This window comes from Falco peregrinus, chromosome 9 (assembly GCF_023634155.1).
Source record: "Falco peregrinus isolate bFalPer1 chromosome 9, bFalPer1.pri, whole genome shotgun sequence".
NCBI lineage: Eukaryota > Metazoa > Chordata > Aves > Falconiformes > Falconidae > Falco > Falco peregrinus.
Genome location: NC_073729.1, coordinates 25,711,573 through 25,736,293, shown reverse-complemented (window position 1 = coordinate 25,736,293; position 24,721 = coordinate 25,711,573). Strand labels below are relative to the sequence as shown.

At 54.9% G+C, this 24,721-nt stretch overlaps 1 protein-coding gene across 1 annotated transcript; it reads right to left on the bottom strand.

The window, feature by feature from the left end:
• Positions 1 to 1,816: 1,816 nt before the first annotated feature.
• On the bottom strand, positions 1,817 to 16,241 carry RBBP8NL (RBBP8 N-terminal like). The gene is made up of 13 exons (XM_005243832.3): positions 16,116 to 16,241; positions 14,771 to 14,813; positions 14,161 to 14,256; positions 13,687 to 13,799; positions 12,493 to 12,565; positions 10,845 to 11,011; positions 10,258 to 10,340; positions 8,654 to 8,817; positions 6,771 to 7,590; positions 6,242 to 6,350; positions 4,075 to 4,136; positions 3,628 to 3,754; positions 1,817 to 2,437 (listed from the first exon to the last, which is right to left on the bottom strand). Exons 1-13 carry the CDS (start codon positions 16,180 to 16,182, stop codon positions 2,319 to 2,321), a joined length of 2,043 nt encoding a protein of 680 aa, XP_005243889.2. The 5' UTR covers positions 16,183 to 16,241; the 3' UTR covers positions 1,817 to 2,318.
• Positions 16,242 to 24,721: the final 8,480 nt, after the last annotated feature.

The following is a 24,721-nucleotide window of genomic DNA, read 5'->3' as shown; positions in this document are numbered from 1 at the left end:
CCCGTGCTCTGTCGAGGGTTATCTGGGGGCTGCTGCGGGTACCCCGTGGCATCCAACAAGCTCTGCCGAACTGCGGAGCTGAGAGGAGGGTGAAAGCCGTCTAAATGCATTTTTCAGCTTGGGAGGTTTAACTGCTTTGCAGTATTCTGGCAGCAACAGCCCCCTCGGCCCGCTCCGCCGTCCCCCGTCCCCCGCACGCTTCCTGCTCCTTCCCCGGTGCCGAAGCTAGCGGGGACCCCCGGTCCCCTCTCCCTGGCTCCGCAGCAACCAGGAGCCCAGCCCGGGGCAAAGCCCGCGGCCCCCCCGCGGCCTGAACCGGGAGCAGCCCCGGAGCGACGCAGCCCAGCAGGCGGCACTGCCCGCCCGCCGCACCGACTGCGCTGCCCGCACCGCCCGCACCGCCCGCACCGCCCGCCCGCCGCACCGACTGCGCTGCCCGCGCTGCCCTCACTGCCCGCACTGCCCGCACTGCCCGCACTGCCCGCCCGCCGCACCGACTGCGCTGCCCGCACCGCCCGCACCGCCCGCACCGCCCGCCCGCCGCACCGACTGCGCTGCCCGCACCGCCCGCACCGCCCGCCCGCACTGCCCTCACTGCCCACACTGCTCGCACTGCCCGCCCGCCGCACCGACTGCGCTGCCCGCACTGCTCGTACCGCCTTCACCGCCGCCGCTCCGGTGGGGCCGAGCCTGTCTCCCTCGGGAAAAACAATCATAGAATGGTTTAGGTTGGAAAAGACCTTTAAGATCACCGAGCCCAACCGTTAACCCGGCGCCGCCAAGCCCACCACTAACCCACGTCCCTGAGCGCCACATCTACGTGTCCTTTAACCCCCCCAGGGCTGGTGACTCCACCACCTCCCTGGGCAGCCTGTCCCAGTGCTGGGCCACCCTCTGGGGAAGGAATTTTCCCTAATATCCAACCTAAACCTCCCCTGGCGCAACTGGAGGCCATGTCCTCTTGTCCTCAAACACCCTCCTCCCTCTTGGGGGGGTGGGGGGGCTGACAGCCCCCCACGCAGCAGCTGCCCGGGTCGAGGCTGAGCCCAGCTGCCCACCCCAGCTCCCTCACAGCGGGGGACCCTGGGGTGGCTTTCCTGCTGCCTGCTTGCCCTGGGGAGGTGGGAACGGGCTGTGGCATGTGCAGAAGGGATGCTCTTGACAGGCTGGGTGCTCCGCTTGGGGCACTTTGCCCTTTATTCTTGTGAATGGGCAAACCAACCCACACTTAAATAGAAATAACTGCAGGTAAAGAAAATGATGGTGCACCAGGTGGGGCAGGCACCGTCTCTGGCACTTCTCCTCTGGTCTCCCTCCATTTTGGCCCTGTTCTCCACATGTGTGCTAGGAAAATCCCAGCCTGACTCCCAGTGCACTGTTGTGGCTGCAGGGATGCTCACTGCAGCCCTTCTCATCCTATCCCAGGCTAGAATTGCTGCTTCATCACTGAATTAATCACTTGATGCTGAAGGAAAACTTCCCCATGCTCAATGCATCAGAAAAAAGTTGTTTAAGAACAGTTTACAGTTTATCCACATGAAAAGAAGATCCCAGCAATCCCACCAAGGTCAGTGTGAACTGCTGAGCTGTTGCTCTGCTGTGAGCCACAGCTGGGTCTCTCACACACCCCCCCCTGCCCCCTCGCTCCCTTTTCCAGGCATGCAGGACACCGTGGGGAAAAGGAGCACACAAGTCCTCCCTTCCAATGCTCTTCTCCCTGCCCTCTCCAGGGACATGTCCCACCTGCCTGCCCACATGCTGGCTCCTCACTTAACTAGAAAAGAAAATGTCAAACAAGATCCACACGTGTATGAAACCTGGGTAGGGATTTAATCAACGCAGGTTTGTGCATGGGGCCCTGAGGCGTTCAGCTTGGTCACCATCTTTCGGCCAGCCGCAGGGACATCGTACGTGGGGAACGGGGTCTGCGTAGTCTGTTCTCCTTGCGTGAAATCCCGGGGAAGAACATGGTCTTGACCCAGGGTGAGTGCTGTAAAGAGGGCATCTCCTCTTCCTCGCAACCAGCCTGAGAGTCTGCTCTGGCACAGGGCTGGGGGTCACCGAGTGTGCTGCTCTACCAGCAGTGACCTGGCTGCTCCAGGTATCACCTGCACAGCTCTTCCTTGCCTAACCTCTCCTGGGGCACTGAGTGAGGATTTGCAGGGTGCTCTACTCATTAATGAGTCCTTGTGAACTTCCCACTGCCTGGCCCAGCACAGCAGGAGGAGTTGCTCTCCCAGGCTGGGTGGGACACTGAGGTCTCCGAGCCCTCTCCTTCGATCTGCAGTGTCTGTGCTGCTTCTCATCCTGCCCTGCTGTTAGCTCTCTTCAGAGGTATCGTTGTGGGAAGTGGAGCAGTTCTCTGGTTCCTTCGTGATCACTGCTGAGCACTGCTCTGCTTTGACTTTCTTTTTTCCTCTCACTGACTTCTTGGCTCCTGCAAACGGGAAGATGCCCGCAGGAGTTAACCATAGAGCAATGGATTTACATGTACAAGGTCAGCATGGGACAGCACAGGAGGAAGCAAAGCTCAGCAAAGGAAAGGTGAAGAGAAACCCGGGGCGGGGGGGGGGGGGGGGGGGCTGTTGTGACCCTGGAAACAGAAACAACTTGTGAAGCAGAAGTAGGCAAAGAACTGACCTGGGGCAGGAGTGTACCTGAGGGTACCCAGACCAGCAGGATGCACTTCTTGGATTTCTCTCCTTTCCAGTATGTTACACGGCACACACCACATGCTGAGAGAGGGGCTCTGCCTCTCCATCCCCCCATTCCTGCCACCGCTGCACCCAGCCCTCACTCGGGACATCCCCATCCAGCCCCAGAGGGTTGGATGCTCTCTGCCCTGGGCAGCACAAGGACAGCTTCCTCCCTGTTGATCCCAGCAGCTGGTTTTGTAGAGCAAATCCTCTTCTCACTCAGCTGCAGCGGTGTCCCCTGAGTGAGCAGGCACCTCCACAGGCTGGGCACAGCGCAAGGGGCCCTGCTCGCCTCTGGAACAAGCTCCCTTCATGCTCAAGCAACAGCCATCTCTGTGCTTGTAACTGGGTTAACACTTCCCTGTCTTTCCTGACGGTGCAAAGGGGGTTGCACGGGGTATTTCTGACAGAGCACTTGTTAAGGCTCGACAGCCACGCTGTCTTACCCTTGCCCTTATCAGAAGCAGTTTGATGCTCATTCACCTGTAGGAAACACGGGTACGACATGTTCCTTGGTCAGCAGGGAAACCTCCACAGCTGCACTGGAAGATCAACAGAGCTGGCAAAAACCTTCCTCTGAGTGTCAGTAACTCACCCCTGGGAATTTGGCCTTCTCCAGTCACCACCTCTCTGACTGGCTAAGCAAACACGAGGAACTTAGCCCTGTTAACTTAGGCGCTTGGGAGTGCTCCCCCAGCCACCGTGTCCAGGCTCCCCTGGCTAACCATTAGCAGGGGCTCCTCTGGCTGGAGACAGGACCGTTGCCAAAACATGGCACAGCGTGGCAGGGACTCGGCGGAGGATCACCCTGCTCTCTGCTGCAGGGAAGGCAGCTGGTGCCCTCAGGTGTTTCTCACAGGAGCCTCTCAGGAAGCAGCAGAAGTTGTAGCCCTGAGCTCATGCCATGAGGAATCCAGGAGGACCTCCCTACCTTTTGTCCAGGGATCCTGTCCTCTTTTTCTCTTCTTCTGCAGCGTGTGAGCTTTGTCTTTGATGCAAAAGTATTTCCCATCAGCCTGGGCTTCTTGTAGGATATCGTCTTCATATGGGGCAGCCACCTGCCTCAATGAGAAAAGCAGTCAGTCTACAAACTACTGGCTTTCCCAGGGAGCTGATGGCCCGGCTGCACTGCTGGGGACCTTTGTGACCATTGCTATGGAGTGGTGACACCTGCTGTTGTTCATAAACCCTCTTGACTAGTTGGAAAGGGTGATGTCTCTGACCCTCAGCAACGGGTTGGGTAACAGTGCGGGAATGAGGTTTGGCACGTCATGTAGGAAGAGCCATCACCTTCCGGAATGAGCTCGGGCAGGGACAACCTGTCTTACGCTTCTTGGACCTGACAGCCTAAGTTAATGGCTGAGGAGAGCAAACAAACCTCGCTGTCCGTCGTGTCTGGCTCATCGGATTCCTGCTTCCCAGAGTCAGCATCATTGTCATCTAAGGAGACACAAGAGGAAGGGGTTTTGGCTGGTGGGAGGCCCCACAAGCTCATGAGCAGATGCCACCAGCCCAGGCTCTGAGAGCCAGAGGCAAAGAACAGGTTCAGCACTGAATTGTGTTGCAAAGCAGAGGCACTGTGAAATCCGTGACCTGAAGTGAATGTTTATGGGAGATCCAGTGGGACTCTGTGGGGGGAACAACCTCCCAATAAGGCTGTCTCTGTAGGACTTTGCTACCCTGTGGTCGCAAGCGCTGCCCCAAAGTCTGGCTACATGCAGGCTGAGAAACTGTGGGGTATTTACACCCCTAGACTGCACCTGCCCGGTTGAGACCCAGGTGGGGAGAAGCGTGTCTGGGAAAAGAGGCCAGAATGGGCAATCCTCAAGCGTGCTGCCGGAGCCAGTCAGCGGCTCTTGGCAGGGAACGTGCTGAGGAGCAGAGGAAGGAAAGGCAGGGGAGCTGTTTCCCTGCCCAGCAAAAGGACTTTGCTGCACACAGGCCCCAAGGCTACACAACCTCAGACACGTACCTGCACGCACCAGACACGCACCCGACCTTTGCACGGAGCAAAGCTGCCCAGGCCAGGGCCCGAGCCTTGCTGGTGGTGGCATCACCCCATCTGCACCCACAGCGGCACACCCCTGCTGGCCATGGAGGGGCCGAGAGGGCTGGGGATGGAGCTGAGCCCTCTTCCGAGGGCCAGGGGTGTTCCAGGACCTCAACACTTCTTGCTTCTGACTGACACCCAGGTCTAGCTGGGGTGGGACTGTTGGCAGGGCAGCCTCCCTTGCTGCCCCTGCCTGGGTAGGAGAGCAGACGGCGCTGCTTTTGGGCACTCCTGGAGCCCTTGTAGCCTGATCCCGTCCTCACTGTATCCTTCCGCAGGTTAAGGTTCGCTAGAAAGTGCAGAAGTATTTGTGTATTGTTTCCTGGGCTTTGTGTCAACCTTAAGGTGAGAACTGAAGAAAGTCCTGTATTCCCACACCCAGAATGTAATCAGCTGAAATTCTTCTGCTATGATGGTATCTCCTTAGTATGTAAATCACAGAGGACTTCCCCCCCCCCTTTTTTTTTTTCCACCCTGCAAAATCCTGCTCCAGTGTTCCCAAACCACTCCGACACGCCCAGACCAACTAATCCAGGTGAGCTCAACTTTCTGGCCAAGCCAGTAAGGCTGGTACGAAGCAGCTCTCTGTAGACGTGCTTCCTGCTCCACTCCCCATGGCTGCTGCCTCCCACCTGCCCGGGCAAACCAGGCACCCATGTCCTGAGGTGGTCAGGCAGGGAGAAAGCACCGCATGTCCCCAGACTAAGGACACCGCTGGTTTTGGGAATGGAAAGAACTCTTATGGGGGATGGAGCAGGGAAAGGGAGAAGAGCATCCTGTCCTACCTGCTGCTGATACCAGCATCCCTCACTCCATGCTCAACCCTATGTGCTGTGACAGCACGGGGCATGCTTTGGAGCAAGGGGGCACACAGAGGGATGCTTTTTCCCCATGTAGTCCTGCAAACCTCTTGCATTTTTCCCATCTCTGCTGGGGCAACTTCTGAGCTTCTGCTTCCCTGAGAAGGGCAGGTAATGCTGGAGCAGCAACATTGTCTTGTCATGGCTCACTGTGGAGTGAGTTTTGTTAATGGGTTGGTGCTAAACTGACCTTTAGCTCCTGGAGAGCTCCATGGCACCCAGCAGCTGAGTTCAGGGTGCAGGGTGCGCTGCAGGGTGTGCAAGAGCACCCCATGGGTGGCACCTGGTTTGCACTGGGAGGTCAGACACTGACCTCTTCTCTGTAACAGCTGGGGTTATTTACTCCCTAGAGATAGGGAGTCTGAATTTTGAGCATCCCTAGGGTTGAAAATTGAGCCTTCAAGGATGGAAATGTGAATCCTGAAGTGTCCCTGATGACCCAAAACTGCTGACAGCTGCAAGCACCTGGGTCCCTGGAAGGGTGTCCTGTGATGGTTAGTGACTGCTTTGCTCGGTGGGGATCGCAGGTGCGTGCAGAGCCCAGCACAGAGAGCTCCTGGATGTAAGATACTGTCACCAAAATGCACCTTTTGCTCTTGCCTTCTCAAATGTCATGTTTGCCTGCGGCTTTTTACCTGCTTCTCCCTTCTGTGCACTGACATCCAGTCTCACCCCGGTCTCTGGAAGGGCCTCTGGGTCGCTCAGCGTGGAGGTGTTTGTTGGATGTGCTCGTGAGAGCGTGAGCTGTAGGATGCAAGGAGCACAAACGCTGCTTTCACACCAGGCAGGAGGAAAGGGCTGTCCCCAGCCCCTACACGATGACCATGACACTCATGGGGACGAGCATTGCAGAGGCATTTCTATGCACTGGTGGTGCGTTGCAGGAAGCCCAGCACACCTCCTGCACCAACCTGCAGGACGGGGCACAGGCACTGCCTGTCCTTGGACATGGACAGAGACCCCGTGGGCACTGGAGAGGAGGGGAGGTGGGGAACGACAGCCAGGGCTGAGCAGCTGTGGCTTTGCCCTGTGTAAAGATGTCCCCATTGGCTTCACATGCAGCAAAGCCATCCTCCCATGGGACATTAATGGTAGTCATAATGGTGCTGGACACCCTGGGGAGGGGAAGGGGCCACGGTTGATGCCAGCATGAGCTGTACTCACCACAGCTGCATCCTCCTCGTCTTCCTCCTCCTTGACAGCACCAGGCAGTGCCCGGGTGGCATTGGGCCAGTGGTAGGGGAAGAGCAAGTCGTCCCGCTCTGCCCCGTGTCTCCCACAGGGGCCGCGGGCTGCCGGCACAGCTGGGCTCTCCCTGGGGCTCAGGCGTGGGCTGCTGGACCCCCGCAGCTCCCGGCAGTTGTTCCAGCCTGTTTCCCTGCCACGGCCGGAGTCTGACAGATCCAGCGGCACGTCTGCACCATCGTCCCTTGCCGCCTTCACCTTTTCCTGGAGTTTGGAGCTGTCCCAGCTCAGCCAAACCTCCTTCTCTTCCTTCCCATCTGCAGCATCCTCCAGAAAGGACCTTTCCTCCTTGCATCCTGGCATCATGCTTGGCCATGGGGAGAGGGGCCGCTCCTCGGGCGTGAGCTTTGGGTCTCCCTCTGCCCGCTGGCCTGGCTGGCACTGCTGCATGAGGAAATGCTGCAGCCGCTCCCTGTGCTTGAGGAGGTGCAGCTTCTCCTCCAGGTGCTGATCCCTCACGTACACCATGGCGGCAGGGAGCTTCAGCAAGGCTGCGCGATCTTCCCAGCCATCATGTGACCATGTCCTGCCATCGCTATCAGTGTCTTTGGTCCGGAGCAAATGGCTGGAGAGGCTGCCACTGTCCCGGTCAGCTGAGGCACAGCTGCTCGCCAGCCCCAGCTGGTGCAGGGAAAGGTGCTTGTGAAGGAGGCAGAGCTGCTCTCTTCGGGCAGTCAGTTTTAGCTTTTCATAGGATGGAGAAATCTTGGGGGAGTCTGGTTTGCTTGCTGTTAAATATCTAAAAGAAGCAGGAAAAAAGTAATCATGTGAGTTAGAGAATTTTCATGTGATTTCCCAGCTCCTGCTGGTGATGTGCATGGTCTCTTCTGCTCTTTCTGTGCCCTGTGGCAGCTCTTGGCCTGTGCATCACACTTGTCTTCGGGTGCTGTGCTGGGGAGGAGGGTTGTGACGGCCACAGGGGTCAGGCAGCTGGCAGTGGGTCTCTGTGCTGTGCACACCGCAGAGATCCATCACTACCCCACCACCCAACAGCACTCTCCTGTCCCTGGGCCACGGCAGTTCCAGGCAGGGCTTGAGCAAGTGGCAGGGTGCAGTGACCACCCATATCAGCGCTGCTGCTGAGAAGTCACTTGTCAAACCATGCCTTACAGCCAGAAGCACCCTAACTACCCATCACTGGGCTTTCTTAGTGCCTTGGTGGGCCTGAAGACCCCCAGGACAGAGGAAGAGCCCACCCTCCCCAAATCTCACTCAATGGGAGATTTTTACAGCCATGCTTAGAAGGTTGGTACGGTGCATGAACCTGTCCTGCAAACCGAGTCCCTGCTATCGCTGGCTGTTTGGCAGCCTCTGTGTGTGTGAGCTGATCCCAGGAGCGCTTGGCAGATCTACTCCCACTCTGGGAAACTCGCTGCCTTTACAGGTGAACTCACTGGCTTTGCTCAGCCCTCTGCGCTGCTGAAATCAATGGGGAGGATAAGCTGGGGAAGTGCTGAGCCCTGTAGAAAAGCCCATTAGAATAGATAAGGAGGAGCAGGAATTGCTGCCTCCCGAAAGGCAGGTCCTTCTCCTCCCGGCTGCAGGTCAGAGACCCTGTTCTCTTTATGGGTCTGTCTGACGAAGCTGGAGTAATGAGAGCTGATCTCATCAGGCTGGATTCCAGCCATATTTTGCTGGTGTAAAGTGGGAGACCCCCCCACCCCCCTGCCTCGCAAGGCTTCTGGAGAAGAAGGTGGGCAGCTACAGTGGCTACCGGCCACCTTGTCACAGCCTGCGCAGTGGGACAGCTGCCACGGGCCATGGGTCAGGCCCACGCCACGACCCACAAGCAGGTAACTCACGCCTCGAGGCTGGGGCTGTGCTCGCGCTCCGGAGGGAGAGGAGTCTTCCTGGCTGGTGGGGACACTGCTGCCCCAGAAGGACTTTTTTCCAGGAGGCAGGGTCTGGATCCGGGTCTCACCAGGGCAATGGTTCCGTGCAGCTGGTTGGCAATCCTCTGGGATGCCTGTGGCAGAGGGGACACGGTCCGGGTGAGCCGTCCTGCTGTGCAGCCCGGGCAGCGCGTGGCCAAGGGAGCCCTGCTGCGCCGAGGTGCAGCTCTTCGCCAGCATGAACAAGACAGGGAGCTCCTAAATCCTCTGTTTGATAAAATTCTGGTCAACAGCTCAACCGTATTCCCAGGAAATTTCCCCTTCAGGTTTTCTAGCAGGATCTACAGTACTCTGTTTCCTGGCTGCACTGATTTGTAGCCCAGGAGGGCTTGTGCCTCCTTTCAAGTCAAGCCAAGTGGCTTAACCAAGATAAGACCCTGCAAATTCCCCGACCCCTAGTCAGGCCACTAGACTTCATTCATGCAAGCTCCTGGCATGCACGGGTTTGATGGGTGTATTTCCAGTCGAGTACCCAGCTGTGAGGCCAGGACATCATCTCCTCCATCTGCTGTCATGAAAGGCTCTCCACATGTTCTGACTTGACTTTCCCCTGCCCACCTGGAAATGTCACCAACCCTTCCTGTGTTCCCTATTAATTATCCTCACAGCCTGCCTGCAGCCTTACCAAAACCCCTTTTCACCTGCTCTTTCAAGTTTTCTGTGGAGTTCAGGTAAACAAAGCCTGTGCCAAAACAAAAGCATCTATGTGGGTGTGTATGTGGGCCTGAGTTCCCACGACCAGGATCCAGGTCCTGCAGTCTCATCCCCCAGTGCCCAATATCACCATATCACTCAGCTCCCCTCAGCTGACACACACACGCTCTGTGTTTTAAAGGCATGACAGGCTTGCATCAATGCACAAAATGGCAACCACTGAATGCCAGGCCCTCTGAAAATACCAATATTCATTATGCTGCAGATGGAGAGACATCTGCGATGCTCTCGGGCAGGGCTGCTGCGGTGTATTTGTTCTCAGTACCCACAACTCCCACAGTTTACATGTTCTCCAGGCTTTTCCAACACTCACAATGCTCCAGCTTCTTGCTCGCCCAGATAATGGAGAGCTAGGTCTATAACTCAGGATAAGCTACACTGAAATGTGGCTCAGCACAATCTCCCCAGGGCCTTCGCTCCTCACAGCTTTCCTCAACAAGACATCTGAGAGAGGAACCAGGGCGATGGGCAGAGGAGTCAAAGATGCTAGACGTCTTGTCGTGGGGGATAAACGCAGGACCAAAGATGCACGTGCTTACAGCAGAGAGAGGAGCCTGTGCCAAACTCCAAATGCTTAGCTTGCAGTGAGTGGCAGTTTCTGCAGAGAGAGTGCATCTGGCATTTGGTAGGTGCCCTCCTCGGCTCTGGCAACTGCAATCTGCCTGAGTCTGGCTAATTGCTTCACCTCCTAAGTGTCTCCTACTCTTTCCCTATCCCAGTCTACCTCTCTTGATCCAGTTCAAATGACCACAGCGGTAGGGAAAAGGCCCGAGGACATCAGGCTGCCTCCAGCAACTCACCATTTCTGAGAGGCTGACTTCTTGGAGGACAGTGCCTGGGGAAGTCCTACTGCTTGGAGAGCTGCTCTGTCCTGCAGGTTTTTCTGCAAAAGAGATGCAACCAGACACTGTGATGGTCCTGCAGAGCTGTTGCAGGCTGCCCTGCCCTGCAGCGTGCTGGAGTCTCGCAGCCTCCCAGGGATGCCACTGGCTGGCGCCAACCACCTCCTACTGAAGATTTTGAGCCAAAATTTTGGTCTGGCTCAAGCCAGCACGGGATCGAATGTACCCTCCATCGCATGTGTGGGTGGTGGCAAGGCAATGACATGGGCTCTTCATGAAATGGGTGGCGGGTCCACACCTGCACAGCACTTGTTTTACAGTGAGGGCACCCAAGCGCTCTTTTGCACTAATACAGAGCAGCGTGTTTCTCTTTTGACATGCATTTCCCCTCCAGCAGCTATTCTGCCCATGGCAGCGTCCACCTGAACTGCCCACAGCTTGGTCTTTGCAATCCAGACCCTTTCCCACAGCAGCTTTGCACCACGGCTCAGTCACTCTTCCCAATGCCAGGTCCCTCAAGGGTAGTGGGAGCCAGCAGCACTCACCTTCTCCCAGCTTGAGGACTGGCACGTCATGGTGGGCTTCTTCTGCTCCCCTGTGAGCTGCTTTCTCATTGCTGGTGCTCCTGCTCACTGGGGACAGTAAAGCCAAGGGGGAGCTGGGGGTGGAGGTGCTTTCCCTGGAGGTGACTCCTGGGTGCTTTGTCCTGTCCCTATTGAAAGGAGAATCATAGAATCATTTACGTTGGAAAAGTCCTTTACAATTATGTTAAGATCCTTTAAGTCCTTTTAACCCAGGACTGCCAAGTCCACCATTAAACCATGTCCCTAAGCATCACATCTACGTGTTTTTTTAAACACTTCCAGGGATGGTGATTCCACTACATCCCTGGACAGCCTTCCTGAGGACAGAAATGGATGAGAAGGGGAGGAGAAGGAAGGTTTGAGAGTCACTGTACTGGGAGCTCTGGGTTAGAGAGACCAATATATAAATATACATATTTATATATATGTGTATGTGGCTATACCGGATCCTCAGACTCACTTTCCATTGCAGCTTATCGCTAGCTCAGCTGCAGCGCAGAGCATGGGACAGAGCCAGCACGACAGCTCAAGGTGTGACTTCCCCACCTGGCTGTGGGTACCGTCGCAGGAAGCCGTGACGCTGGGTAAGCCAAAGCACAACTGCGGCTATTGCAAAAGGCTGTGAGAACCTGTGCGGCCCTGGCTGGGCTTTCAGCCTGATGCAGGGGTGGATTCAGCAGGGGGATGTGGGGCTGTCCCCCTCCACCACAACAAGCTTGTGGTGTTGATGCTCTTAGTCACTGCGAGGGAGCCACTGAGTCTTGGAGACCCCACACCTACGTCATGGACAGAGACCTGGCCGGACCCTGATGCTGAGACATGGGGATCTGGCTGGAAATGTTCCCAGGGAAAAGCAGAGCAGAGCAGAGCAGGAGCACTCAGCGCTCAGCAAACCCAGCCCGACTAACAGCTCTGAAACCCCACAGGCCTTGGGAAGCATTAGGGAGTAAAAACGAGAGTTTCTTTTTAAGCGGGTGGTGCTTTTGTGCTCCAAAGAAAACACATTTCTAAACTAATCCCTCCGTGCTAATTCCTCTGGAGTTTAAACCCTTGAGGAATGAGCTGATTTGTATATAATGGCCAGCCTGGCAGGTTACTTGGCTTTCAGCACACAGCTCTGCTGGGGTATGAACCTGTTGGTGCAGTTCGCTTCTCCCTCTTAACCCCGTCTTGGTCCCTTGCCTGTCATTCTCCTTCCCCCAAAACACAACCTACTCCCTGCAGACCCCCTCTGGCTGCTGCAGGAGGGGAGCTGGTGCCATGGGGGACCCATGGAAGCCCAGGCTGAGGTCTGTGGCCAAGGCGAGCAGCCCAGGGCTTTGCTTCACATGAGCGGTCCCCCATGGGGGGAGATGTTGAACATCCTTGTTCCCCGCAAACTGAATCCTTGGATGCAGGTGAACAGGGAGTGAGCAAAGGTCGACAAGGACTTATACGCCATTTACAGGTGTTTTGCTGTCTGACATCTACAGGAATCCATAGGAATTAGATGCTAAAATACCTCGTGGGGTGCTGCGGTCTGGACGTAGCCCTGCTCCATCCCCATGTGGGGGTGCCTAAGTCCTTACCAACACCCCTTGTAATGAATGAAACCCAAGAGAAAGCTTACTCCAGGCTCCGGAGCCTCTTCAGTTCTTCCTTGAGAGTTTTGTTCTCTTCCCTCAGGCGGTTCGTCTCATTAGCTGCAGGGACACAAGTCATGCTGTGAATTCAGATGCTGCAAGGAGAGAGCTGATGCTCCTCAGCACTTGCTGGGGTGCACGGGGGAGGAGGAGGGAATGGTTCCAGGTTTTGGAGGGATGCTGAATTCCCTTCCTTCTCTAAAAACATGCTGGGGGCTAAGGGATAAAAGGGAACAACTTTCCAATTCAGGTTTGGTCAGGCCTGGGGGACTGCTTGCAGCCTGTTCAGCTCAGGGGGGACTGTGACCCAGACGGGTCATCGTGGCACAGCAGGATGGACATGACCAGCATTCTGCCCGTGAGCACCATGGCTGCCTCTGGCAAGCGGGTGCCGTGTCAGGGTGAGGGCTGGGGGCTTCGGGGGAGAGGGGGAGAAGGCCAGAGGGAGCTGGGAGCACCCGGCAGCTGGGCACCGCAGTGAGGAGGCAGTGGGGGAGAGCAGGCAGGCTCCCGAGCAGGGAGGGCTGCCACCTCGGCTTGCTTCTGCTTGAAAGCAGCTCTCAGGGAGCAATGGCATAGCAGGGGAGATAAACAAGGGCTGCTGGCACTTCTCCGTCCCTGCTAAATGCCTTATCTCCTTTACCCCCACGACCTTCCCTGGGACAGCCAGATCCCCAGGGAAAAACACTCCAAGCTGAGCGGTGCTGGGAGCTCTGCCAAAGGCTTGGGAGAAGATCCATCACACGTGTTGCTTGATTTCCATTTACCCATGCTGAGCTGCTGCTGTGACTTTCCTGTCTTTGCCAGAGTGTTGCTTCTGTGGTGCCAAATACATCTTTTTTCCAGGCAGCTGACACTGCCTGGCCAGCCTGGGGCTGCTCTTGGCATGAGCATCTCTCAATTTCCTAGAGGTGCGGAGGGCTGCGACCCCCAAGCTCTGCTGCTTCATGTGAGCAGTTACCTCTGCTTGTGGGGAACATGGGCTGCCATCCGCAGTCCTGGTCAGATCTGATTTTTCAAGACCCACACACTTGCGTTGGCTCTCTCCCTTCTCCCCATCCCCAAACCCCTGCAGAGTGCCTGGTCACAGGGAGGGCTCATGCGCAACTCTCTGGGAGAAGCATTAACTGATCAAAGACTCAGCCAGCCAAAGCCGAGCTCACAGCAGGCATGGTACGTACTGAGGATGAAGATGTGCTGCAGGCTCTGGAAATGGGAGGTCTCATATTCATTCTGCTTCTTTTTTGCCAGCTCCTGGGTGACCATGCATCTGTCACAGAGACCTGCTCGCAGCCTGGAGGAAAACCCACAGCCGGCAGCTTGTTACCACATAGTTCCCATGGGGGAAATAAGCTCCTGCCCTCCCCACAGAGAAGCATGAACACCCAGACCATCACCCAGAATTAATCAGGGGGTTATCACCCGTGCAGCCCAGCCCTGGCCCTTCCACTCCCCAGATCCAGCCCCATCACCATCAGCTTAGGAAAGCTCCTCTGCATGTGCCTGGGCTCTTCCAGCTCTCCCAGAAGCTGAATATGAGCAAAAAAGATGATCATCTGTTACATCCTGCTTCTGGGAAGACAGCAGACCCCAAACTCCCCTCCTGGGAGGGTGCACAGCCACTGAACAGCACCCAATTGAAAAATAAATCTTACCTGTTTTCTAGCACCTTCACATTTTCTTTAAGGACCTTCTGTTGTTCCCTTAATTGGTGATTTTTAGCAAACAACTCTTCAATTCTCTGAGCATCACTAATTGAAGAAATGGAACAAAGAGAAGAGGTTTATTAGATTTCTCCGCTAAATCTGTGCCTTTATCTGCAGTGCCCTGTCAAGGGGAAGGATTTCTGCCCTGAGCCCGCTGTGCTGCTCACACTGCTACAGCTGAATTGCTTTCGTTTGTGTGGCAAGAGGGGGAAACTGATGTGTTAGAGCCCAGAGGTGCCCTGCGACACCCACCGTTGGAGTTAGCAGCTTTGCTTTGTCCCTGTTTATTCCTTCCCAAGAGATCAAGTGCCCATCGGCATGTGCATCACTTGCTGGTGGGAAGGCAAACCGGAGCTGGGCTGTGATCACCCCAAGCCCTGCCTGTGCTGGGAACTTGCATGGCAAAAGTCATCAAAAGGGTTGAATTTGGCAGAGCCAGAAAGGCGAACAGTGCTCTCTGAATCAGGCAGCCTCGGAGGAGTGCCCAGGAGGTCTGAAAATGAAGCGGTGTAACCTCCCCTCCGCCCCCCTGTCCCACCGCAGACACGGCATTGCTCACCGGCACTTCTCCGTCGTCAGCTCCGTCAGCTTGTTTTGCAGTCCTGGAATAATTAACAGGGACAGAGAGGTGGGTATTTATTGCCAACTCCCTAGCACTCCGAAACAAAATGTAATGATGGAACTTCCGCAGGGTGCCTGACTTTGCAGAAGCTCATCAATTTATAAACCTTGTTTCCAAGAAGGAATAATACATTGCCTGTGTTAATATCACAGTTTAATATAGCTGGAAAAATTGCGCAAAATATGAGCACATTTTGTATTTCCACTATTTAATGACTCTGCATTTCCCTCCCACCCTCAAAAAGTCTGTTTCAGTTTTGTTTCTACTTATTTCTTGTTACAGCACGTATTTCCCAGGTGGGCAGTATTTTATAACTCTCAGGCTGCAAATCATCTTGGAGAATATTTACAGCTGAACAAGAATGGCTTTCGTTGACGGATCTGCAGACATTACATCTTGTCAAATCCATTTTATGCAAAGTAGATGCAAACATGTGGTTTAAATTGCTCAACTATTTCCTCTAACTCTCACACGGCTTGAAATTATACAAGAGAAGAATGATTTCATAAGCCGGAATCCTCCAAAAGCGCTGTTGTTTTGTTCATAATATTGATACTGGGAATTATTCTAATAAGAAAACAATTGGATTTGGCATTTGGTTGCTTAACCTAATGGTTCTTATTTTAATAAAGTATGACCTGAGGAATAATTTATTCCCTAGAGGAATAAACTATCCAAGCTAAGGTTTTCTCTAATGGAGCCTTATACTCCTGCTGCTTCTGCCTTATAGATTATTGCATCTTTCCCCTTTCTGCTTGATCCCTCAGTATCCAGTCTGTGTTGCTTGGAGAAGATGCCCAGCAGGTGTGCATGTCACTTCTGCAAACCTCCCCATTCACCTATATCACCGGCTTCGGCAGCAGCAGCAGGAAAGGAGCCAAATCCCCCCTGATTCATGCCTGGAGCAAGCGGCATTCCTGCAGGGGCTGAGCAGCTCGGTGGCTTGCTCTGAAGGGACTCTTCTGCTCTTCCTCATTGTTAAAAAGGTTACTGATTTTCTCATTAAACCTCATTCTCCACTGATGAGAGACACCAAGGTGCCATCGGAGGATGTGCTCCCCCCAGGGCCAGGCTCTGACCCCACATGCCCCCCCATCCCCAGGGGTGATGCTTGCTGAGCTCTAATTCCCAAAGCTCCCTAACCCGCTGCTCCTCCCTTCAGGGTATTTGAAACCCAACAGTTAAGGTGGCATCGCAAAGAAATGGCAGTTTATTTACAATTACAAAAAACTTGGGTTTTTTTAATAAAACTTTTGAAATAAGACTTTTTGTGTCTTCTTACCTTGGACTTCTTTCTCATGGATTTCCTTGAGCTTATTCAGGAGCTCTGCAAAACTCTCCATGGTCATGTTCAGGGCTGTGCCTCACGCCCAGATGCTTCCAGTGTGAGAATCTCCTTTCGTTTCAAATTATTCGTGTTTCAGCCTAAAATAGAAAGAAAGAGTTCAATAAAAGAGAAGTGTCTTGTGCACGTGGTGTTCTGGGAAGTCTTAGCAACAGGAGAAAGCCCAGATCTAGAAAGTGAAATAATTTGCTAAACCAATGACGTGCACAAAGCAGCAGGCTCATCTGGGGATGCATTTTTGTCCACGCTGCCTCAGCCCCAGGCTGGGGACACAGGCAAAGAAGAAAATGGGAGAACTGAAAGCCCAGTTGAAAAATCAGGCTTTTCCTCTACATTTTGAGCTGGTGAAATTGCATTTCTCTGGGATGAGGTGGGGCAGGGCATCTTCTTGAGGAAGGGACTGCAGGGCTAGTGTCGGGACCACATTGCTGGGGACTGATGATGGGAAAACTTATGGCAGCTTTGGTGCTCAGGCCTGAGGGACCCATCTCCTGCTGGGTCCTGAGATGCTCCGCATGTGGACTCACTGTCTGCTGCCTCTTTGAACCTCTGGGGAGACACCAGTGTTATTCACCCCATTTTAAAGAGAAACCTGGAGGGGCAATGTGCAGAGCTGAGCCCCTCAGGAAGCCTGGTGGGTGTAGAGCCAGTGTGGGCACAGCACCCATGGGGCTGGACGTAAGCTGGGGCACCCTGGGGTGTGCTGGCTGCCCCCAGCCCCTCCGGACTGGGAGCAGTGTCACAGCTCCTGCCCCAGGCTCAGGTCTCTGCTCCCCTTGCCACTGTCTCAGTTTCCCCATTGAGGTTATGGGCTTATTAATGCTCCATCATGCTGGGTGCCATCGCTTAGTGCTGGCAGTTGTGTTCAATAATCCCCAAGAACAGATAAAGTGCTCTGCTTTCTAAAAAACCCTTGCTTTCTTCCTTTTTAGAGCTGAAAAGACTCCCAAACACAGGAGAGTTGGAGGGCAACCCACAACAGCCACAGCTCAGTAAGCTGGGAAAAGCAGGAGTTAAACAGCCTGATTACAACGGTTGTTTTTTTAAGAGTGTTACCCAACATTTTAAGAATTTTTAAGAGTTTTTGCCATAACTTCTAGAATTTGCCCAAATCTCTTAAATTTTGAAATTACTAGCAGGGATGGAAAGTGGAAACTTTGGAGATGAGAACTCATTACATCAGTGATGACCTCATTCCTCCCTGGGATGCTGATGTTGGGATACTCTTACCTTCCCAGCAGTCAAAGCTTTGGGGAGTTCCAGATCCCCTGAAATAGCGTGGGACCGGGGAGAGCATGTGTCCGAGCATCCCAGCAAAGCATGACGGAGGGTCCCCTGGGGTTTGGGCAGGAGGGGTGTGCAACCTCCCTGCTGCCCCAAGCAGGTCAGCAAAGCCCTGCCGTGTCCTCTGGGACCACCAACAGTGCACCGGGAGAAGAGGGACTTCCACGTGAGGACATCCAGGATTGCCACATGGGAGTTTCCCCCCCAAAGCCACACCGGGTTAGAGTCACAGCCAGTAATCCTGATCTCAACAAAGCACCTGGACACTCAGCCTGCAACCATGCAGGGATGGCCAGGAACAAAACCTGTTCAAAGGTGAAAGGCCAGGCTGGGACCTGGATTTGCAGCCCCACGGCAGCACAGGGAAGTTTCTGCTGGGCTCCAGCACGCTCCCAGCCCAGCTCCTTGCCAGCAGCCCGCCTGTGCCTTTATCTGCATGCAGAGCAGAGGTGTGCCAGATTGCCTGCATATGCAAGATGTGGGCACGCAGAGCTGGAAGAAGAAACTTTCCCCTAAAGCGTCTGATTTTCAAAAGAAACGAGGCACGCGCCGGTGAGCACAAACAGTGAGCTCAGCTTGCATGCGCTTAGCGCGTTTGGATCCACGGAACAGCTGCCTGAACACAAACCATCTCGGGGGCACTTCGTTGGCCCTTTGAGCAAATCTGGTGCAAACAGAGCAGACATCTCACTCTCTGGGGAAATAATGAAAAAAATAATTGCTCCCATTTCCTTGGGCATAACCCACCCTTTCCCAGGGCTGGGTGATCTCTCCCAGCAAGTAAAAGCCCCCCGAGGCACGGTGCAGCTTGTGGCAGCTCAGGACCAGCTGCTGTGAAATGGGATTGGGGACCACTCTCTGCTGCTCAGCCCCAAGAGCTGTAGCTGAATAACAAACCAGGGCAAATAATACCTGGTTTTACTCCAAAAAGAAGAAAAAACCCAAACTCCTGATGTTAATGGGAAGCACTTCCCAGGGTTGCTGAGTCCTAAATTCAGCTTTGCCCTGGGCAAAGCACCACCCCAGGGGTCACGGGCTGAAACCCCGAGTGCTGAGTGCCGGCTGGGAAGGTTTTGAAATGCTCAGACACTAATTCCCATTGCATTCCCCAGTGCTGTAAACTGGGAAGGGATTGCAGCTGGGAGCAGAGCTCATGGCAGCTGCGTGGGCTCCCCATGATGCTTGCTGGTGGCCAGATCAGCCCTTGCCCACCTTGGTGCTGCCCCCTCCCCAAGGCTGGTGTCCTGGAGAGCTGACGAGCCCCTGGCATTTTGGGCCACAGGGCTCCAGCTGGGACATCCCAGGAAGGTGACATTCAGGCTGGGGCTCGTGCCAGCCCGCTGTTCGGGGAGGCAGGGCTGGGCTTGGATGTGGTGGGAGGCGGAAGGCGCGGGGGCAGCCCAGGTGCTCAGCACCAGATCCGGATCCCTGCTGCTGTGACTCAGTGCTGCGGGCAGAGCCTGGCAGATCAGGATTTGGGGCTGGGGTGTGGGCAGCAGCTTTGCCTTCCCTGCATGGCTGTGGCTGTGGTGCCACCAGGGTTGGGGCTCACTCCTGATTTTCTTTTCCTCAGAGCCCTCAGGTCGGCAGGGATCTGTGACCTGCTGAGGATCCCATCAGCAGGGAAAAGCTATTGCCGTTTGCGGTGTCTTTTGAGACGCCAGCATCCATCCCTGCCTGCAGCTGGGACTGCCACTGCAGCAAACCTGGTGAGGGCTTTGGGTCTCTGGTCTGTGCGCACACATGGTTACACAGATGTTGCAGAAGCATCACCCCCTGTGTATCCGTACCAGGGTTCAGCCCTTGGCTGCAGCAGGGTGATGCCGCAGGCAGCCCAGGCTCCCCCAGGGTTCGGCTTTGCTCCTTTCACGCCCAGTGTGGACCGCTCAAGGCGTGAAGCTGCAGCACCCCTGCTCCTCCGCCCCACTCCAGAGGATTTATTGAGGGAGATTCATTGATGAAGACCAGACCACAATGTCCCTCAGTGTGGAGCTTGCTCCTTGAGACAGGGGTTTCATTTACAGCCTTGAGCCCTTTCCAGAGCTGTCACTGTAATATACACCCGGAGGTGCCAGATGCGGCCCCGCAGCAGGGCTGGGAGCAGTCCCTTTGGTGTGCTGGCAGGGCTGGGCATATTTCAAAGTGACGGGTGCCCTCCACAAACACAGCCCCAGTGTTGGGGACCAAAGGCAAACTCCTCATCCACCCCTAAATCCGGTAGGTTTGGAAAGCCCAAGCCCCCGGGACAGGGCGGTTTGCTGACGGCTGTGGCTTTGCTCACCTGCTCTCTGCGTTCCGATGCTCAGCTGAGGGTGGGACAAGGGGTCCAGGTTGGGGCGCAGGGTCCCCAGCACGCTGGCTCTCATGCATGGGGCTGAGGCAGCCCCCAGCATTGCCTGGGTACCGATGGCATCGCTCCTCAGGGCTGGATGCTCCTGACTGCTGCTGTGGAAAGGAAAAGGGGCAGGGAGGTTATTTTCTAACCCATGCGAGGGGCCTGGGGAAGGGATGGACTCAGACAGCTGGCTCTGATAGCACAGCCACCCCCCATGCCCTGGTCCCCAGGGGGTTTCTGGCCTCTCTTTACCACCCCTAGCACTGCCTGCCATGCTCACAGTGAGCCACAGCGCATTCTCACCCTCAGCACTGTTTCCTTTCAGAAGAATAAAGCAACTCATTAGCTAAATGATCTTAAATCATTTTAAAAAAAATAATTAAATAAACCAGCAGGACTCTGAAGTTCTGACACTGTCGGATCAGTGAAGCTTAATGGATTTACAACCAGATATTTCCCCATCAGCAGCTCTGGAGTTGTTCAGCTTCAGGCTGAATTTATGTAATATGCCTTTCACTGGGCAATTGTTGAGCAGGCCTGTTTCAACCAGACAAACTTTCTTTTCTTGGCTACTTTACTATGTTCCTGGTCTAATTTTAGCATTATAAATTGAATTTATACTTAGAAAAGCTGCCTGATCACTTATGGAAAATCTCCAGTGCCAGGAGTATTTCACAGGCCAGCGTGAAGCTGATCCGTTTTGCTGATGTACTATGCACTTGGCAGGTTGGAGAGGGTTTTTTTGTGTGTGTTGGGGATTTTTTTTTTTGCTGGGCACTTATTTATTTGTATGACTTAAAGTGGCACAGGCTGTCCTAAAATGGAGCCTAGCACGCTTTCTCCACTGCACTGGTTTTGCGTGTGGCTGTTGGAAAGGGGCTGGCAGATTGCAAAATTACCCCCCAACAAGTGAGACTGGAGGAGCAGCTTTGGCTCTTGCCTGGCTAGGGAGGAGGATTAGGTGCCTTTCTCTGCCTCGCACAACCCGAAAATCCTCCTCAAAGCAGGGCAGCCACTCTGTGCTGCTCTGCCAGCCCAGGGGCTGGTTTACAGCAAGCCCTTGCTGCACCCACCCTGCGCCAGGGTTGCCTCTACCAGCCTTAGGATGGGGATCCCACCTGGGTGGTGTGGAGCTGCAGCAGGGTTACGATCCGCCTCACCGGCCCTTCGGGTTTGCTGGGGACCAACGCTGGTTGCAGCTCCCTGAACAAGCTAAACAGAACCAGCAGCACCAGGGAGATGCTGGCCCTGCTCACGTGTGTGCAGACATGCCCCGTTGCAGGGAAAGGAGAACAAGAGTGAATCCTCCAAGATGAAGTTCCAGCCTCAAGTCCCAACCTGCACACCTATTTACTTCAACCCTATAAAGTCTGTGTTGCCATAATACAGCACAGGCCCGGCTATCACAAAACCAGCAGCTCAATTTCTCCCCCACCACCCCAGCCCTTTGGAAGCGGCTTTAGTAGCAATCAGGAAAGCAATAGGGATTTTCTTCCATTACCTTATTTCTGCTTCAGGGCCCCTAGCTGGGGAGCGTCCCTGTGTCCCCTAGGGACAGGGACAACCCTCCTCCTGGCATACAGTCTTTGCTGCCCCAGGGTTGCAGGATCACTAAAGCAGGAGAAGGTCCTCTGCAATACCTGAATATACCCAGGAACTGGGCTTTGGCTTTTCTGCAGCGGGGTGAGCAGCTAAGGGGTCGCTTCTTGTGCCGTCCCTAGCTGGGAGGGAGGCTTTGTCCGCCTGTTCCTCAGCTCTTTACTGCTTTGCTGAGGTTTAGCAGTAAATACTTGTTCTGCTCCCCACTTGAGGAGGAATGGCATTTGGACCTGCCAGCCGTGCCACGGTGCTCCCTGGCATGCGGTGGGCTTTGGCCAGCTCTGCGAGCAGGTCTGTGTGCCCGCACAAGGATTCAGAAGATGATTAAAAGTAGCCACTTATCTGCCTGTGCATCTCAGGGTAACCACAGCTTCTATAAACATTACTTAATTAACACCTCAAAATGCTCTGGGAAATGGGTAATGAAGCATTATCGCATTTTTCAGGTGTTTTAATTGAGAAGCGGTGAGGCTCAGGGAATAGCTCAAGGCCCCGCTGGGAGTGGAGGCGCACGGCCGCTGCCTCCACCCAGCCCAGCCAGCATGCTCCCACTGCCTCCCCTGTCCCCAGAGCCCTTGGCTGGGGAAAGCGGGTGGTAAATACCCTGGGAAGCTCTGATAGGCAGCGGTATCACCCCACGCTCCACCTGTGATCCCGTTACGCTGCACACAGTGCTTGGAGAGCATCTCGGTCTCGCCGTCTCCTCCTCCATGGCAGGAGACCTCAACAACAGCATGCCTCTGTGACCACGCTGCTACTGACAGATGGAGAATCCATCATTCCTGGCATTCCCGGTCCTGCATGGGCAAGCAGGTCTTGCATGGGGTAATGGGGGTGAAGATCCATCATAACCATGCCCACATAAACTGGCACCTCTGCTCCTGCTGTGTTAGGGTGTGCGTAGGCATCCTGAGGTCAAGCTAATGACCAGGCAAATGAAAAGAATAAATCTCTCTCCCCTGGATACAGTTCAGGTAATGAAGTCTTTAACTGAATCAGCTTTTCTCTTCAGCACTATTTAAAAAAGCGGTATGTGCTAGGAAGATTCAGTTCTGCAAAACCATCCTGGGTGTTTGGGCCCTGCTGGTTGAATCAGATCAGCTGGATGGGGGTGGGATGGCCTGCAGCACTTCTCCATGGAGCTTGCAGGACCTCGGGGTGCTGGATCTGGCCCTGTCCCAGTGGCCAGGGCAGTTTAAAGCCTCTGGTGGTGCAGGTGCAAAAGCTGAACCAGGTGGCTGGGATCCCTTGCTGACAGGGATGCCCCAGTGGGGGATGCCTGGGGACCCCTTGCTGATAGGGATGCCCCAGCTCTCAGGGTGCTGGGAGATCACGTCAGGCTTTTAGCCACCGATGTAAGGCCAGAGGCTCGGTGGGCAGGCAATATCTCTTTCTATAATAGCAGGAGCTGCAGGAAAGGCTCCACATGCTTTGAAGACCTGAGGCAAGATCGCTGTGTTTGCTGTTATTCCGCAAAACAAGCTCCCCACACACCCACAGGACACCTGCATGGGCCACAGGCCCCTTGGCCGTCAGTGGCTGTGAGCTGCTGGGACCATGGTGGTACCAGGTTTGCTGCGTGGGCAGGTTGGGGGGCTGTGAGGAGCCCTTTCCTTCATGGAGATCTGCTCCATTTCAGCCCCACGTGGTGCTCGGGGCTTGGGCAAGACCTCATGCTTTGGGTTTCCCCGTACATCCCACGTGGCTATTCTAAGGCAGTGCCGGAGAACATCACTGGATGCTGCTTCTCTGTTTTCAAGGCTCCTTTTGGGCAATTTGAGCAATGACAGGGTTGCAGGTGTCACGTAGTTGGTGTCGCCCCAGATGGAGCACAAGCAGGGCAGGAAGGGTGGATGCTCTTCCCAGCCTCAGCATCTGCTCCTGGTGACGTTTGGCAGCCAGGTTCCCCTTGCCGAGGTGGTACAGGAATGTGCTCATGCTGTTGGGCAGCAGGAATGAATAATGTGCCTCCAAAAGCCCCAGAGAAGCTCTAACAAAAGGTGCCAATGACTAATTCCACCAAATCTTCATCCGTTGGGAATTCCTGCAGCTCATGTCGAAACAGGTGGGAAGTCCCACTTACCTCCCTGCTTACGGGGAGGGAAAGTGCCCAGCACTTCTAATTTGGAAGAAATACCCATTCAGCGTGGCTTTGCCTTCCCCGCAGCCGTACATCAGTCCAGCCAGCTGCAGGCACATCTGCCAAGCAGGGCTAGTCCCCCCCCTGAGTGCAGCCCCTAACACAGCGCGTATTTGCAGGCTAGCCGGGACATGCGCACCCTCTCACTGCTCCCGCGTGGATGGAGGGCAGAGCACAGTGGGAGATGCCGTATTTGGGAAATACCTGCTTCTTCGGCAGGCTTGCACAGGACCACGCTTCCCCATCTTGCTGGGTAGAGCCCTGCTGGCTCTGTCCTGCCTTTGATCCAGATCAAGGGGTGACCTGATCCTCTCCAGAACAGTTCTGCTCTGCCTGGGCTTTAGCCCTGCTGCAGCATCGTGGATGGGTCCTCTCCTACCAGCTCAGCCCCACATTGTGCTGTCCAACAAGTGGGACAGCCACAGTCAGGCATTTTTATGGGCTGAGGCATCTCTGCTTGTCCCAAATGCTTGGTGACACATTGATGCTGGGGACACTGTGCTGCCCAGGCTGGGTTTTGAATCAATACCAGCATCAGGGTCCTGTGTCCTCCACTGAAGCTATGGAAGTGTCTGTGGCCATCTCCCCTATAAGTGCTTTTCAGCGCATTCCCCATCGTGGGGCTGTCCCAACAGAGGGGACAAGGAGCAGGTGACGGGGACAGTTCAACCCACAGCAACAAAATCCCTGTGCAGGGAGGCAGCGTGTGTGAACACAGCTTCTCCCCTGCAGCAATCCCACCATCGCTTCCTTCGACCCAGATTTGAAGTCGGGAAGAGGGATGACAGCCCCCAGTAGCATCAAACCTCGTGCCTGGGGCAAGCTCCAGCATTGCTGAATATTTGCACTGCCTGCAGGAGCGAATCTGCACACCCCAGGAGGGCACCAGCAGGGTGTCCCACGGGAATGCAATAGGGACAGAGGGTTTGAAGGCGGGCGAACAGAGGGTCACCTCATGCAGCTAGCAGGGATCACTGCAACCCAGCTTCCACAGAGAGAAAAAGGGAGCAAATTTCTTCCTAGCCCTGGCAACAGAGATGCAGTCAATTGAGAGTGGGAAAGCAGGGGCGAGAAGGCAGGCCCGTAACCCCGCTGAAAGTTATTTACTGCTGAGCATGCACGTGGTTTGGCACAGGCCAGTGTTGCCCGAGATGCTGCATGGGAGGCAGATCAGGGGTGAGAGGG